Raw genomic sequence first — 18,100 nt, 5'->3', positions numbered from 1 at the left:
GCTCTATACTGTCTGGAGAGGATTTTATAGTACAATCTCATTTTTAAAGAGTTTATCTATTACTCGTATTCCTAAAAGTAAGAAATAGAACTTTGTGGGGCTCCCGAACTGAGAACCAATATGTAACAGTGGCTCCTATTCTGACAGACATGGCCAGCCTATGTAATGCTACATATCCACAGCAGTGACCATACGCAACTTTCCTTAATATCAGCTTATTGCCAAGGAGTAGAGAAACCAGACCATTAGCAATGAGCTCCAGCTTTGTTTTGAAAAGAGAGGTAGGGAGGGGGGGGGGAGAGGCTTGTCAAGACAACATCTTTAAAGAGTTTTCAGTACTACAACATAAATGGCCTATCGTCCGGATAGGACAACAATATCAGATTGGTGCATTCCATTTTATGCAATAAATTCTGCTAATTAGCTGACTGGAGGGATACCAGGCACCAAAACTTTAACTTCGTTCGATGATATTGGCTTATTGCCCAGGATTAGAAAACTAGACTAGTGACAATGAGTGCTGGCTTCATTTTGAAAAAATGGGAAGTCTTGTTGAGAAAACCCCTTTAAGTGATTTTTTTTTCGCGATCACAACATGGATCACCTCTCCTTAGGATAAGTCATCAGATTGGTGGGGGTTATGTCGCTTGTCACCCACCACCGATCTACTGACTGGAGAGACACATGGCACCGCATCCCCTTCATTACTTACCAGGCACAGTTCTGTACATTTAATCCTTTCCCGCTCCAGGGCATAAGTTTACATCCTGGCAGCAGGGTACTTCTCGCAACAGGGTGTAAACTTACATCCTGGGGATAGCACAAGATCATAAGTGATCCTGCGGTATCCGGCAGCGAGAGCCGGCTGTCAGTGATAGCCGGCCTCCCACTGCAACAGCGGGGGTGCATCGGAGCAGCGACCCCTGCTGTTAACCCCTTCCCTGCCGCGATCTATGTAGATCGTGGTATGGGAAGGGTTCAGAGAGAGTGCGCTCCCTCTGTGACGTCATCAGGCTCTTGCAATATAATCGTGAAAAGCCCGACTGGTTGCCATGGCAACAGGACGCCAGATACCAGGGTCCTGTATTGCCACTGCCTATGATCGCTGTAATAAGTGATAAGGCATTGCAGGGCTTCTGTCCTGCAATGCCTTATCATAGCAAATCATCAGTGCTATTGTGAAAGTCCCCTACAGGGACACAGATGGTGTAAAAAAAAGATAAGAATAATGTACAAAAAATAAAAATGTAAAAATACCCTTTTTAGGTGCTTTTTCTCATATTAGCATAATTTTTTTTTTTATTTAAATCTTACATATTTGGTATCATCATGTTTGTAACGACATGTACAACAAGTTGCATATGCTTTTTATTCTGCACGGCAAAAAGCGTTTAAAAAAAAACGCTTAAAAACTGAGGCGTAATGCTAATTTTTAAAATGCATTGTGTCATTTATGCTGCATAATTTTTGCTGTAAAAAAAATGTAAGCAATAATAAAAGTTTTACAATATAGTCTATGTACCCAAAAAATGACACCGATAAAGACAATAGTTCACCATGCAAAAAACAAGCCTTTATACGGCAGTGTCGACGGAAAAATAAAAAATTTATGTCTTTTGAAAAACGGAGGTGAAAATCCGCCAAAAATCGTTGTGACCTTAAGCCCAAAATAGGCCATGTCCTTAAGGGGTTAATAGTGGCTGTGCCTCACATTATAGAACTTTGGTTAACAATGATCAGTTAGCTGATCAACAGGTGTGTTGGCACTTGGACCCCCACTGATCTGATATTCATGACATGACCTTTCCTAGGAATACACCATCAATGCCACAGTCCAAAAAAAATCCCTTTAAATATTAAGAGGATCAATGTGGTTTGCTCGTTCCCTCCACACCATCGGCACGCCCAATTTTAAGCTTCTTCTTTTCCCATTACTCCACTGTCTTAAGTGTTCAACACACAGTTTGCATACAACATGTGGAACCCAACTTTTGTCTTGATCACTAAGCTTTATGCCAAAGTATGCATGGTAGCCCTTTTTACAAAGTCTGATATAGGTTTTTTTTTTCTTGTAGGATATATTCTCCACAGATGTAGCAAAATACATTTGGGTGATTTAAACAACTTCTCCGACAGGAGGAGGCCATCCTGTGTATAAACGTTCAAACAACACAACCACAGGCATACCGCTCGGGGGAGCAGGGGTCGCGATTCCTACCCAACTTGCAGTCAGGGGGTCCAGTGGTCCCCCGCGATATAGACATTGCACGCTGAGTGCTTGGCTGGCTGGTCACCAGCAGTGTGTAGGAAGGGATGCAGGCAGAAGATCACCCCAATCATTCTGGAGAGGAGAGGACAGTCGTTGCTATCACTCATCTCACAGCCGTCTCACACAGACCCCACTGACAGAGCCAACAGCAGCTTCCAGGACCTGTGATGATGTCACCAGTGTTGGAGGAGTCAGTGATCACATAGTACCCTAGTGTGTGTGTACTCCAGTACTCTAATGTGTGTGTGAGAGTGGCCTAAGGGGCTACAAACAAATTTTCATGTAGCACAGGAAATGTGTCATATGTGGAAAGATTACACTAAGGGGCTAGATCACGTATGGAAATTTGTTTTGCAGCTGTATGCAGCATGATTTAGGAAGGAGGTGGGGGGGGGGGCAAGCTGAACTTTTGCACCTGCCCCTAAACACATCGATTGTATAGCTACAACATCCCACAACACCTCGGGCGACAAATGTACACAACTGTTCCTCACTACCGGTCGGGACAAACTAAAAGTACGAATAAGATTGGTGATGTGACGCGGCGTGGCTGGCCATGTGCATGCGCTGAAACTATAGCTGATGGAGAGAAACTGTTTGCATATTTGTAAAAAATAGGCCAAATATACACTAAATCAGTTGTAACATTCCCGGCACCAAAAAATTCTTTCAATTTTGTTGGCCAGTGTAATAGATCAAGATGAATTCTTATGGAGTCTTTACTTTTAACAATTAAAGGGGTTTTTCAAAATCAGAAAAAAAATTGCTACAGGGAGGAAATGCCATAAAATACCAAAAGAAAGACTTTATTATCTTACGGCATTTCTTTCGTTTAGCCAATTTTTTTCTGATCTCAGAAAACCCCTTTAATAGATCAATATCAAGGGTAGTTTGGGTGAAATGGTTCCATTGAACATTAGAATAGGGTTTATGCGTAAATGATGGTAGTTCTGAAGTCACTAACGTTTTTTCTTTTTCATTCACCTTTGTAGCTCTCTACGTAGCTTTTCAGACAGTAGACCCGCAAGCTTTTGGCTCTTTCTATCCCTTTATGATGACTGTGATCAGCACCTACTGCTTATTCCTCAATGTCCTCAATGGACCAGCCAACTATACTATCGATGCCCCGCAGATGTACAGCCCTATTTATGGCTCCTTTTGTGTCATTGCCTTTCTTCTCATGTTCAATCTACTCATCGCAATGATGGGGGATACACAAGCCGCAATGGCAAAGAGGAAAGAAGAGTTATGGAAAGCAGAGGTAAGGTATTGAGAAAAGTTAGTAAATGACAATCTTTTACTTTAAGTCTATCTTCAAGTGGGTAAATAGAAGAAAGTACTGATACGACTTTATGGTAGATGTCAAATATATTAAATGTAAAAAAATTCAATTTCAGTAAGAGAGCAAATACAGTTTTTCACATCTAGTGAAGTTAACGTGTCTTATGCCCATCTAAGAAAGGAAAAAGTTGGAGTGATTTGGGCCATATGCCTCTTGATAAATTTAGCGCATTTGAAGAAAAATACCTAAAAATCAAAAAAATTAAATCTACATATGCTGCTATAAATATGAACTTTTTTTTATCCTTCATAGAGCATGAATTGGCCTGTGTGAAGGCTGGCTAGACGAGTCTCCACTTTTGTTGATTGGCACTTGTCTGAGTTTTTAAATGTAAAAGGACCCTTGGGGAAGCTTTACACACTTCAATAAGACATACGAGTCAGAGATTCGACTGCATTAGAGATGAGTGAGTATACTTGCAAAGGCACATTACTCGAGCGAGTACTGCCTTAGCCGAGTATCTCCCCGCTCGTCTCTAAAGATTCGGGAGACAGCGGGGGCGGGGAGCAGCGGGGGAGAGCGGGGAGGAACAGAGGGGAGATCTCTCTCTCCCTCTCTCCCCCCAGCTGCCCGCCGCAACTCACCTGTCACCGGCGCTGGCCCCCGAATCTTTAGAGATGAGCGGGGAGATACTCGGCTAAGGCAGTACTTGCTCGAGTAATGTGCCTTAGTGAGTATACTCGCTCATCTCTAGACTGCATGTTTGACTGTTGCGTCTAGTTGTGAAGGAAACACTTAACACAACTCAGCATGTGAGATTATTCAATATTACAAGATTAGATTATTTTTGCATTACAACACTATTTTTAATTTTCAAGGGCACAAAGATTTGCTGATCTTTTGATCAAAATTTTCTGAAGAACGGAAAATGACCCGTTGAGATGTTCACAACTAACTATTGAAATTTGTAAAAAAAATGCAGTCGTACACATTATCAAAATGTGTAAAGACACCCTTGAAGTTGAGCTTCATTTATATTCTTATGAACATAATAATCAGCTAGTATTAGAGATGAGCGAACGTACTCGTCCGAGCTTGATATTCGTGCGAATATTAGGGTGTTCGGGATGCTCGTTACTCGTAACGAGTACCACGCGGTGTTCCGGTTACTTTCAGTTTCCTCTCTGAGACGTTAGCACGCTTTTCTGGCCAATTGAAAGACAGGGAAGGCATTACAACTTCCCCCTGTGACGTTCAAGCCCTATACCACCCCCCTGCAGTGAGTGGCTGGGGCGATCAGATGTCACCCGAGTATAAAAATCGGCCCCTCCCGCGGCTCGCCACACATGCCTTGTGACTTAGCTGAGGGAAAGTACTATCGTGCTGGAGCTGCTGTAGGGAGAGCGTTAGGAGTTAGTGTAGGCTTCAAGAACCCCAACGGCCCTCCTTAGGGCCACATCTACTAGTGTGCAGTACTGTGTTAGCACAGTATTTTTTTTTTTTTTCCAAAATTGGATCTGCAGAGCATTGCGCCCTGCAATAGGGACAGAAGTGGGGGTTAGGCAGGGAGAGTGTTAGCAGTGAGTGTAGGCTTCAAGAACCCCAACGGTCCTTTCTAGGGCCACATCTATCCGTGTGCAGTACTGTCCAGGCTGCTGTTAGCAGTGTTGCATATTTTTTTTTTTTCTCAAAACCGGCTGTGCAGACCATTGCACCCGGCATTAATACTACAGGGATAGAATTGTGTAGGCAGGGCCAGAAGACATACATTATTCATTGAATAGACGCAGTGTGGCTTGTCCTTTGAAAAACAAGGGAAAAAATTCTATTTCGCCTGCCTCTGACAGTCCTCAGGGCTCTGGGTACGTGTGTGCTGCGTGCAGAACGTAAAAAAATATCAGACGCAGCCAGCTACGTTTTACTGATGGCTTGCGCCAATTTTTTTCCTGCATGGGAAATCCCTGATCTGCTGGAGCCAATAACTTTGCATCACTGCAGTGCTGTGACACATTTGCAGGGCCACAACACAGTTATTAAACTTAGTAGTATTCATTAAGTACACGCAGTGTGGCTTGTCCTTTGAAAAACTAGGGAAAAAATTCTATTTTGGCTGCAGGCTTGCGCCAATTTCTTTCCTGGCTTGGAAATCACTGGTAATACAGCATGCTGAGGGGTAGGGGTAGGCCGAGAGGACGTGGACGCGGCCGAGGACGTGTAGGCCCAAGTGAGGGTGTGGGCACAGGCCGAGCTCCTGATCCAGGTGTGTCGCAGCCGACTGCTGCGCGATTAGGAGAGAGGCATGTTTCTGGCGTCCCCACATTCATAGCCCAATTAATGGGTCCACGCGGTAGACCTTTATTAGAAAATGAGCAGTGTGAGCAGGTCCTGTCGTGGATGGCAGAAAGTGCTTCGAGCAAGCTATCATCCACCCACAGTTCTGCGCCGTCCAGTGCTGCAAATCCGAATCCTCTGTCTGCTGCTCCTCCTTCCTCCCAGCCTCCTCACTCCACTACAATGACACATGCTCAGGAGCGGGAACACTCCCAGGAACTGTTCTCGGGCCCCTGCTCAGATTGGGCAGCAGTGGTTCCTCTCCCACCAGATGAGTTTATCGTCACTGATGCACAACCATTGGAAAGTTCCCTGGGTCCGGGGGATGAGGCTGGGGACTTCCGGCAACTGTCTCAAGACCTTTCAGTGGGTGAGGAGGACGATGACGATGAGACACAGTTGTCTTGCAGTGAGGTAGTAGTAAGGGCAGTAAGTCCGAGGGAGGAGCGCACAGAGGATTCGGAGGAAGAGCAGCAGGACGATGAGGTGACTGACCCCACCTGGTGTGCAACGCCTACACAGGACAGGTCTTCAGAGGGGGAGGCACGGGCAGCAGCAGGGCAGGTTGCAAGAGGCAGTGCGGTGTCCAGGGGTAGAGGCAGGGCCAGACCAAATAATCCACCAACTGTTTCCCAAAGCACACCCTCGCGCCATGCCACCCTGCAGAGGCCGAGGTGCTCTAAGGTCTGGCAGTTTTTCACAGAGACGCCTGACGACCGATGAACAGTGGTGTGCGACCTTTGTCGCGCCAAGATCAGCCGGGGAGCCACCACCAACAGCCTCACCACCACCAGCATGCGCAGACATATGATGGCCAAGCACCCCACAAGGTGGGACGAAGGCCGTTCACCGCCTCCGGTTTGCACCGCTGCCTCTCCCCCTGTGCCCCAACCTGCCACTGAGATCCAACCCCCCTCTCAGGACACAGGCACTACCGTCTCATGGCCTGCACCCACACCCTCACCTCCGCTGTCCTCGGCCCCATCCACCAATGTCTCGCACCGCACAGTCCAGCCGTCGCTAGCGCAAGTGTTGGAGCGCAAGCACAAGTACGCCGCCACGCACCCGCACGCTCAATCGTTAACCGTCCACATAGCAAAATTTATCAGCCTTGAGATGCTGCCGTATAGGGTTGTGGAAACGGAGGCTTTCAAAGCTATGATGGCGGCGGCGGCCCCGCGCTACTCAGTTCCCAGTCGCCACTACTTTTCCCGATGTGCCGTCCCAGCCCTGCACGACCACGTCTCCCGCAACATTGTACGCGCCCTCACCAATGCGGTTAGTGGCAAGGTCCACTTAACTACGGACACGTGGACAAGCACAGGCGGGCAGGGCCACTACATCTCCCTGACGGCACATTGGGTGAATTTAGTGGAGGCTGGGACAGAGTCAGAGCCTGGGACCGCTCACGTCCTACCCACCCCCAGAATTGCGGGCCCCAGCTCGGTGGTGGTATCTGCAGCGGTGTATGCTTCTTCCACTAAAGCACCCTCCTCCTCCTCCTCAACCTCTGTCTCGCAATCTAGATGTGTCAGCAGCAGCAGGACGTCGCCAGCAGTCGGTGTCGCGCGGCGTGGCAGCACAGCGGTGGGCAAGCGTCAGCAGGCCGTGCTGAAACTACTCAGCTTAGGAGATAGGAGGCACACGGCCCACGAACTGCTGCAGGGTCTGACAGAGCAGACCGACCGTTGGCTTGCGCTGCTGAGCCTCCAACCGGGCATGGTCGTGTGTGACAACGGCCGTAACCTGGTGGCGGCTCTGCAGCTCGGCAGCCTCACGCACGTGCCATGCCTGGCCCACGTCTTTAATTTGGTGGTTCAGCGCTTTCTGAAAAGCTACCCACGCTTGTCAGACCTGCTCGTAAAGGTGCGCCGGCTCTGCGCACATTTCCGCAAGTCCCACACGGACGCTGCCACCCTGCGCACCCTGCAACATCGGTTTAATCTGCCAGTGCACCGACTGCTGTGCGACGTGCCCACACGGTGGAACTCTACGCTCCACATGTTGGCTAGGCTCTATGAGCAGCGTAGAGCTATAGTGGAATACCAACTCCAACATGGGCGGCGCAGTGGGAGTCAGCCTCCTCAATTCTTTTCAGAAGAGTGGGCCTGGTTGGCAGACATCTGCCAGGTCCTTCGAAACTTTGAGCTGTCTACCCAGGTGGTGAGCGGCGATGCTGCAATCATTAGCGTCACCATTCCTCTGCTATGCATCTTGAGAAGTTCCCTGCAAACCATAAAGGCAGCCGCTTTGCACTCGGAAACAGAGCCGGGGGAAGACAGTATGTCGCTGGATAGTCAGAGCACCCTCCTGTCTATATCTCAGCGCGTTCAGGAGGAGAAGGAGGAGCATGAGGAGTATGAGGAGGAGGGGGAAGAGACAGCTTGGCCCACTGCTGACGGTACCCATGCTGCTTGCCTGTCATCATTTCAGCGTGTATGGCCGGAGGAGGAGGAGGAGGAGGATCCTGAAAGTGATCTTCCTAGTGCGGACAGCCATGTGTTGCGTACAGGTACCCTGGCACACATGGCTGACTTCATGTTAGGATGCCTTTCTCGTGACCCTCGCGTTACACGCATTCTGGCCACTACGGATTACTGGGTGTACACACTGCTCGACCCACGCTATAAGGAGAACCTTCCCACTCTCATTCCCGAAGAGGAAAGGGGTTCGAGAGTGTTGCTATACCACAGGACCCTGGCGGACAAGCTGATGGTAAAATTCCCATCCGACAGCGCTAGTGGCAGAAGGCGCAGTTCCGAGGGCCAGGTAGCAGGGGAGGTGCGGAGATCGAGCAGCATGTACAGCCCAGGCAGTGCTACAGTCTTTAAGGGCCTGGACAGCTTTATGGCTCCCCAGCAAGACTGTGTCACCGCTCCCCAGTCAAGGCTGAGTCGGCGGGAGCACTGTAAAAGGATGGTGAGGGAGTACGTAGCCGATCGCACGACCGTCCTCCGTGACGCCTCTGCCACCTACAACTACTGGGTGTCGAAGCTGGACACGTGGCCTGAACTAGCGCTGTATGCCCTGGAGGTGCTTGCTTGTCCTGCGGCTAGCGTCTTGTCGGAAAGGGTGTTTAGTGCGGCTGGGGGAATCATCACAGATAAGCGTACCCGCCTGTCAACCGACAGTGCCGACAGGCTAACACTCATCAAGATGAACAAAGCCTGGATTTCCCCAGACTTCTCTTCTCCACCAGCGGACAGCAGCGATACGTAAGCAATACGTAGGCTGCACCCGCGGATGGAAGCTACGTTCTCTCTCACCATCCAAAACGGGGACATTTCTGCTTCATCAATCTGTGTATAATATTCCTCCTCCTCCTCCTGCTCCTCCTCCTGAAACCTCACGTAATCACGCTGAACGGGCAATTTTTCGTAGGGCCACAAGGCTCACTCATATAATTTTTCTAAAAATTTTTTATACGTTTCAATGCTCTTAAAAGTGTTGGAACTTTAACTTGAACCAATTTTTCGTTAAACTGGGCTGCCTCCAGGCCTAGTTACCACTTAAGCCACATTAACCAAAGCGATTAATGGGTTTCACCTGCCATCTTGGTTGGGCATGGCCAATTTTTACTGAGGTACATTAGTACTGTTGGTACACCAATGTTTTGGGGCCCTCACCTACAGTGTAATCATAGCAATTTGTATGTTCTTCGCCTGCACTCATGGTACAGAAGTGTGTGTGGGGTTGGCCTACACTTTAGCTACATAAATGTAACTTGGGCCTTTGCTATACTGCAGCTACTGAAATGGAACTAAGACTGCGCTCCCACTATACTGCTGCTTCGGAATTGTTCCTGGGGCCTGTGTAGGCTGCTACTATTACTGAAATGGAACTAAGACTGCGCTCCCACTATACTGCTGCTTAGGAATTGTTCCTGGGGCCTGTGTAGGCTGCTACTATTACTGAAATGGAACGAAGACTGCGCTCCCACTATACTGCTGCTTCGGAATTGTTTCTGGGGCCTGTGTAGGCTGCTACTATTACTGAAATGGAACTAAGACTGTGCTCCCCCTATAATGCTGCTAGTGATATGTTAGTGGGGCCTGTCGCTAATGCTACGGCTGAAATGTTACTAATTCTGGGCTCTGCCTATACCGCTGCTAATGGTATGTCTCTGGGGTGTGGAAACAGAGGCTTCCCAAAGACATGATGGCGGCGAGGCCATTTCCCACCAACGCTGTTACTGTTAAGGTGCATATAACCACGGACACGTGGAGAGGACACGTAGTGTCTCCAAAACATCCCCCGCCACGGCCCACTTAATCCTGGCCACATTCAGAAAACCAACAAAATAAAACCGCGCTACTAGGTCCGCAGTCACCACCACATTACCACCAACGCGGTTACTGTTAAGGTACATATTACCAGTCTGACTGGGGCATGCAGTGTTGGCCGGAGCCCACCTGCATTAAGCACGACATTACTACTTCAGCTGTGTTGGGCAATGCAATGGGATATTTCTATGTACCGCCGGTGGCTTCCTGGCACCCACCCATGCTGTGGGTCCACAGGGAATTATAAATGCATCTGTTTCCACTTGTAAAGAACCCCAGTCAGACTGGGGCATGCAATGTGGGCCGAAGCCCACCTGCATTAAGCACGACATTACTACCTCAGCTGTGTTGGGCAATGCAATGGGATATTTTTGTGTATCGCCAGTGGGTTCCAGGGAGCCACCCATGCTGTAGGTGCACACGGAGTTTAACCTACATGTGTCCACTTGTAAAGAACCCCAGTCTGACTGGGGCATGCAGTGTGGGCTGAAGCCCACCTGCATTAAGCACGACATTACTACCTCAGCTGTGTTGGGCAATGCAATGGGATATTTTTGTGTATCGCCGGTGGGTTCCAGGGAGCCACCCATGCTGTAGGTGCACACGGAGTTTAACCTACATGTGTCCACTTGTAAAGAACCCCAGTCTGACTGGGGCATGCAGTGTGGGCCGAAGCCCACCTGCATTAAGCACGACATTACTACCTCAGCTGTGTTGGGCAATGCAATGGGATATTTCTATGTACCGCCGGTGGCTTCCTGGCACCCACCCATGCTGTAGGTGCACACGGAGTTTAACCTACATGTGTCCACTTGTAAAGAACCCCAGTCTGACTGGCGCATGCAGTGTGGGCCGAAGCCCACCTGCATTAAGCACGACATTACTACCTCAGCTGTGTTGGGCAATGCAATGGGATATTTTTGTGTATCGCCGGTGGGTTCCAGGGAGCCACCCATGCTGTAGGTGCACACGGAGTTTAACCTACATGTGTCCACTTGTAAAGAACCCCAGTCTGACTGGGGCATGCAGTGTGGGCCGAAGCCCACCTGCATTAAGCACGACATTACTACCTCAGCTGTGTTGGGCAATGCAATGGGATATTTCTATGTACCGCCGGTGGCTTCCTGGCACCCACCCATGCTGTAGGTGCACACGGAGTTTAACCTACATGTGTCCACCTGTAAAGAACCCCAGTCTGACTGGGGCATGCAGTGTGGGCCGAAGCCCACCTGCATTAAGCACGACATTACTACCTCAGCTGTGTTGGGCAATGCAATGGGATATTTTTGTGTATCGCCGGTGGGTTCCAGGGAGCCACTCATGCTGTCGGTCGACAGGGACTTCACAATAGGGAGTTGTACCTGCCTGTGTCTATGAATTAAAAAGCCCGGTCTGACTGGGGCATGCAGAGACACCTTGACAGAATGAATAGTGTGTGGCACATAGGTTCCCCATTGCTATGCCCATGTGTGCAGCTCCTGATGGCGGTGGCACAGGATTCTATTTCTCATTGCTTCTGTACAGCATTGTGGGCTATCGCCCCGCCCCTTTTAAAGAGGGTCGATGCCTACCCGTGCCAACCCTCTGCAGTGTGTGCCTGCGGTTCCTCCTCATGGCAGACGCACTTCTAAATAGACATGAGGGTGGTGTGGCCTGAGGGCAGCTGAAGGCTGCGCAGGGACACTTTGGTGTGCGCTGTGGGGGGGAGGGGGGGCGGTTGGTCAGCATGTAACCCAGGAGAAGTGGCAGTGGAGTGTCATGCAGGCAGTGATTGTGCTTTGTTGGAGGTAGTGTGGTGCTTAGCAAAGGTATGCCATGCTAATGAGGGCTTTTCAGAAGTAAAAGTTGTTGTGAGGGGGGGGGGCATCACTCTTGCCGCTATTGTGGCTTAATAGTGGGACCTGTGAACTTGAGATGCAGCACAACATGTAGCTCCTCGCCTGCCCTATCCGTTGCTGTGTCGTTCCCATCACTTTCTTGAATTGCCCAGATTTTCACACAAGGAAACCTTAGCGAGCATCGGCGAAATACAAAAATGCTCAGGTCGCCCATTGACTTCAATGGGGTTCGTTACTCGAAACGAACCCTCGAGCATCGCGAAAAGTTCGTCCCGAGTAACGAGCACCCGAGCATTTTGGTGCTCGCTCATCTCTAGCTAGTATCTATTTCCAAAATGATAGAAAGCAGTCTTAGGCTGGCTATACATGTCAGATGGTGTTAGGACAGCAGTTATTCCTCTGAACCTATCCATACACATTCACTCTTGGTTCAGCATGTTTTATGAATGGATGGAGTGGAGAAAACCATTTCTGGATAGCTCTGGTGGCAGTTTATCACCTCTGAGAACAAAAGAATCAGACATGTAGACATCCAACTATCCAATACTTCCTGGCCCAACATCTGTCGTTAGGGGAGAGTTGGGGATTCGTCACAAGTAGGTTAGGCTATGATTAATTTAATGTGTTTGGCCAACTTTACTCACAGGGATATCTCAGTTGATTTTTCAGAATTATGAAAAATTTACTTCAGAAGCCAACTAAAGGACATTTTTGGGATAAATTGATTAAAGATCTCCATCTCTGCTTATCTGATGAAACTAGACTTACAGCTTGTACTGTCAACCATTACTTCGCAGTAGCTGGTACGGCCCATGATATTGGTGATCCTGAACTGATATGAGGTCGTTGCTCCATGTCTCTTGAAGTGGCCCCTTCGCCCAACCTTTTTGAACTGGATTCAAAAGAATCCAGAAATTGAGTGCAACCACCATGAACATTCAACAGATGGGTTTTCCCATTTTTTCCAGTCTCTGTGACCTCTATCAAGGAGAGCAATGTACTCTTCTTCTTGTTCACAGCTTGATAGGTTAGCTCGCTAGGTGTGACTCTTCTGACTATGCCTGAATGTCTTCAGAAGGGTAACACAATCAAAAACTCATGGATGATTACCGTTACCAAAATAAATGGTCCTACTACATCTATTTTAAGGGTTCAGTATCCTTTAGGGCGGCATGTAACTTAACCCCTTAGTGATTTTATCTTATCTTGTTATTCTGCCCTGGGTTGTACTCTCTTTCTGCTTATGTAACATAGTTTTTTTCTCCTTTAGATCAGTGGTGCTACAGTAAAGATGGGGCATAGATTTCCAAAGTGTCTGAAGTTTTGCTCAAAATCCAGGGAACATGACTTGGAAGAAAAGCAATATATTAGGTACGTAACAAAGAGTCCTTGACCACCAAAGAATCAACCATGACTGTTTAAGGTCAAATACCATCAGTCTGTAACAAAGTCCTTTTAAGCTCTATTCATTGATACCAACCATGTCCATTGTCTTCACACTCAAATATGGTGGGAAATGGATGACCAAGTAAATCCAACTCAAGGTCTGAATGGCCCATCAGAGTTCCAGTGGCTTATCTGTTAGGCACTGCTTCTGACACCGTAAACGTCCATGTGAATCTGATATGGAGCCATAACTTGTTTTAGGGAGAGCTCAATGAGAGTCATTTTAAAGAGAAATTGCCCATTTTAAATAGATGACAAATTAAAGGGTGTATATCCTTTATGCTCCATGAATGAGAGTTATTTGACAGAGAAATGTCATAGACGTTTATAGTCTTCAGGATGTGATGACATATGGGTCCTCCACCAGAGGTCAGGATGTGATAGAGGTGGCTGCATGCACAACCTTATCTGGGTGTATAATCAGTCAATCAGGTCTTATCTAAAGATGACCATGTAACGACCAAATTAGATTGTGAGCCCAGCTAGGCACAACAACTGTTGTGATAACAAACTCTACAGAATATCTTGGTTCTATATGGGACATGCTAAATATTTTCTGAAATATCTGTTATGTCTTCTCTAGCGTGGAAGAGTGGAAATCACACCACACACATGAAGTCAATGAGTCGAGTGACAATGAATCAGATGAAGACATCCCAACTCTGAAGTCACAAAAGTGAAATCTAAAACTGGGTCCCCAACAGATCAGAAGAGCATTTTCACTGATCGAACTGAAGACAGAGGAAAAAAGTGATCACAATGACAATATTTGGACTGATGAGATATTTGAGTTCTAATCTATTTTTATATTAACCAATAATATGCTATACCGCTGATAATTTGTCCATTCTTGACCTTGATGAGGGTTTATATGCTTTATCATTAAAAGAGTTTTTGAACAAGATACTTCCTTTTTACTTCTATGAAATAAATTAGCTAGGCTATAAAAATAGTAGAAAGCTACTTGCTAAAGAACTTGGCTGAAAAGCAGGACAAGCATGCACTTTCCATCTTCTTAGACTCCAATCCAAGAATTCAACCATAAAGACCAAGATCCAATGCGCCTCAAAAATGTCCGACCATACCTATTTGGTTATTTCCAATGGCCCCATAAAAGTCTATGGAAAGCATGCTCATTCTGCTCTCCAACCAAGCATGCATACTAAGGGCCATTAATTCTTGGCAATGGCAGAGGTCCTAGTGGTTGGCCAACCCACCGTCTATCTATCTATTCTTCCTATCAAATTCTAAACCCATTCTAAATGGGATTCATGATGAAATTGAACCACAGGAAACATGTTACATGATTTTATGCTGCACTCCGGAGTCACGGGTCTAATTTCCATTCAGGGAAGCACCAATCATGAGAGGACAGGGGGCCCTAATAAAGGGGCCATTCACAGTATGATGAGCTATTTGAGAGCAATATATTGTCCTTGCAAGGGGTCTACTCTCCACTTCTGTTCAAGGTTTTAGGGAAAACCTTTTTTGTTTTTGGTGATAATAGATTTGGAATCATTTTATTTCACTGCAAGACATAAAGTGTTAACCTGGATATTGTGACAAAAAGTTTTGAGCAAACAAAAAATTTAACTATGTGATTAACTATCTTGGAGATGATAGAGTTCATTTGAGTTAGGCAGTGTCCTACAGCAAAGGTGGTGATACAGCTGTTATTCAGGTTATTCAGTCGATAGCTACTCCTCCCACCCCTCCCATATCCGTTACACATTACTCAATCGAGCGTGCTTTCAGTGCAGTGCTGCTGCCAAGCACCTCTGGCGGTAGCTCATCACCGGTAAGAACAAAGGATCGGGCATGGTTGAAATCCAACATGTTTGATTCTCCTTTCCCAAGAAATCAGCCATAAGCATAGAAAAAAAAGTTGGATCATCACTATACATATTGGATGGTAAGCCAAAACTGCCAAAATTGGCGGGTTTGGATGACATTCATGTAACGCGTATGACCCCCTTAAGATTGCCGAACACTTTGATCTTCCTCTATGCCATGGAAGTGAATTGAGCAGTGGTCACGCATGTGCACCACCACTCCATTCGCATGGAGGACCGGAAGTGTGCAGATGTCAGGATCGCTGCGGGTCCCGGCAGTCAGACTCCCAGTGGTCAGACATTTACCCCCTATACCAGGGGTGGCGAACCTATGGCACGCCTGCCAGAGGCGGCACTTAGAGCCTTCCCAGCTGGCACTCGCCACCGTCAGCTGCTCACCACATTAGTAAATACTACCGCAGCTTCCCTGCTGGTATTCACTCAGCAGCGCTGCTAGAGGCGCTGATCCCGGCGCACACTGTGACGTCAGTGTGCAGCCGGGATCTTTCTCCCCCTCCTCTGACGTCTCCTACTTGGTTCCGCAAGAGCAAGGGAGGGGAGGAGGTGTCCGTCAGCACGTCACAGTGTGCTCTTAGGATCAGTGGCAGCAACAGTGCCAAGCAGAGGAGGTGTGTGTGTGGGGGGGGGGGGGGGGATTTGGTTCTCAGAGGGGGTGGGGGCGCTATTACTACAGGGGCCACTGTGGGATGTCGCTATTACTACTGGCGATGCTGTGAAGTGTCACTATTACTACTGTGGACCACTGTGGGGTGTCACTATTTCTGCTGGGGCCGCTGTGGGATGTCACTATTACTACTGGGGACGCTGTGAAGTGTCACTATTACTACTGTGGACCACTGTGGAGGGTCACTATTTCCGCTGTGGTCGCTGTGGGATGTCACTATTACTACTGGGGGCTGCTGTGGGATGTCACTATTACTACTGGGCTGATGTGGGATGTCACTATTCCGACTGGGGCCACGGTGCGGTGTCACTATTACGCTGGGGCCGCTGTGCGGGGTCACTATAACCACCAAAGACGCTCTGGGGGGGTCACTATTAGCGCTGGGGCTGCTCTGGGGGGGGGGGGGGTCACCCTTACTGCTGGGGCCGCTCTGGGGGGGTGTCAATATCACTGCTGGGATATGTTTACACGAGGTAGAAATGCTGCAGAATGTCTTCAGCGGAAATTTCCGTGGCAAATTCCACAGCATTTCCGCATCCAAAAGAAGTCAAAATCTGCACCCGGTCTAGTTTGAAGCAGCCTTGTCCTTTTAAGAACGACGGAGGTAAAAATCATACATCGTGATAAGCCCCGCCCCCTGACATGTTGGCACTTTACAATAAATAAGTGGGTTTTGAGTTGCAGTTTGGGCACTCGGTCTCTAAAAGGTTCACCATCACTGCCCTATACTATTGATAGGGAATAAATGTCAATAATGTATTCTCTTATTTACAGTCACTTAAGGTAGCCCTGTAACGGTATGTTCAGATGGGGGCGGATACACTGTCAATTTTCTACAACGGTTTTTACGTGCAGAAAATCGGCAGCAAGATGGATAAGATTTTAACAAATTATAAATAATACACGTCATGCAAAAAATCAACATGAAAACCACATCAGAATTGGCCTGGAGTTTAAATCTACAGCACACCAGTTTATTATGTAGATTTCATCATTTGCATATGGTGAAAATCTGTGACAAAACACGTATTTTGCTAAAAATACGCAGTGGAAATTGCGCTGCAGAAAATCTGCTCTAACAGCTATGTCCTTTGTCCTCTGAAATGTCAGGCAGCACATCCGTAGCTACTGGGCATCTCAGTTACTCAAGTTGATAGCCCATATCTAAGCAAACACTCGTCTGAGAATAGAATAGACATACTTTAACTATACGCGAATACAGCTAAAAAGTATAGAGAAGGTTCAAAAATGATAAATGCCGCCATTTTGGTCTCCACTTACATCTGGGTGCAGCCTGTTGAAGCACATGGCCATTGCAGCAAACCACTGAACCCAATACCCATTAGGCTAGTGATTGGCCACAGTGATCACATGCTTTGATGGGAATGTCATTAATGGACCTGGAGGTGAGTACAGAACAAGGGAAAGCCTGCAGCCTGCTGGACTTGGGCTAGGTAAGAGTGGGTGGGGGGTTGCCACAAAAAATGTTTGGGGACAGAGGAGGAATGGGGAAATAATAAAGGGGGTCTTGTTTTAATACCCATGCACTGGTCCAACTTGAGTGTTAAAACTGCCCTGAAGACATAGATAATGTACAGAAGCTATTTCCCTTTTCTGTTGGGTTGGACATAGGTTGCAACACTAAGGCACATGCTATGGACTCCCTCCGTCCCCATTATGTCATCAATTGGGCAGGCTGTTTGGCTCATCTTAATAACTAATCCAGCTCCAGATGCAGAGACAGAGAAGGGGCTGGCTAAATTATTAAAATGAGATGTACAGCCAGCCTTGTAATCCCCCCCCCCCCCCCCCCCCCCCCCACACACACACACACACACAACCCACAACCCACCGGAAACCCCTTTAATCTCTCAATTCCTAGTTAAAAATACCATGTTGCCCCAAAGGGGAGGAGAGAGCAGGGATTCTGCCCTTTTTATGGATTCTGGGTGAGTCCGTGACTAAATGATTACATAGTTGCTAAAATGGCTGATGAATACTACAAATGTTGTGATTGTACTTGTCTAATAACTGAATTAGACTAAGTGATTCTGTTGCATCATAGAGGTGGCTCAGCACTTATTAATCACCTATTAATCATAAATAGACCTCATGAAGCTGCACATACATCCTT

At 47.5% G+C, this 18,100-nt stretch overlaps 1 protein-coding gene across 1 annotated transcript in view; it reads left to right on the top strand.

Annotated features, from left to right (window-relative positions):
- The window catches only part of LOC136626351 (transient receptor potential cation channel subfamily V member 6-like), an 89,588-nt gene extending 75,233 nt beyond the window's left edge, over positions 1-14,355 (top strand). Inside the window, exons 13-15 of the mRNA XM_066601336.1 lie at positions 3,262-3,530; positions 13,274-13,374; positions 14,033-14,355. Of these exons, the coding sequence (XP_066457433.1) occupies positions 3,262-3,530; positions 13,274-13,374; positions 14,033-14,129 (467 nt within the window). The 3' untranslated portion in view covers positions 14,130-14,355. The remainder of the gene's footprint in view (positions 1-3,261; positions 3,531-13,273; positions 13,375-14,032) is intronic.
- Positions 14,356-18,100: the final 3,745 nt, after the last annotated feature.

The sequence above is a fragment of the Eleutherodactylus coqui genome, chromosome 4 (genome assembly GCF_035609145.1).
Source record: "Eleutherodactylus coqui strain aEleCoq1 chromosome 4, aEleCoq1.hap1, whole genome shotgun sequence".
Lineage (NCBI taxonomy): Eukaryota > Metazoa > Chordata > Amphibia > Anura > Eleutherodactylidae > Eleutherodactylus > Eleutherodactylus coqui.
This window is presented reverse-complemented; position numbering and strand designations above follow the sequence as displayed.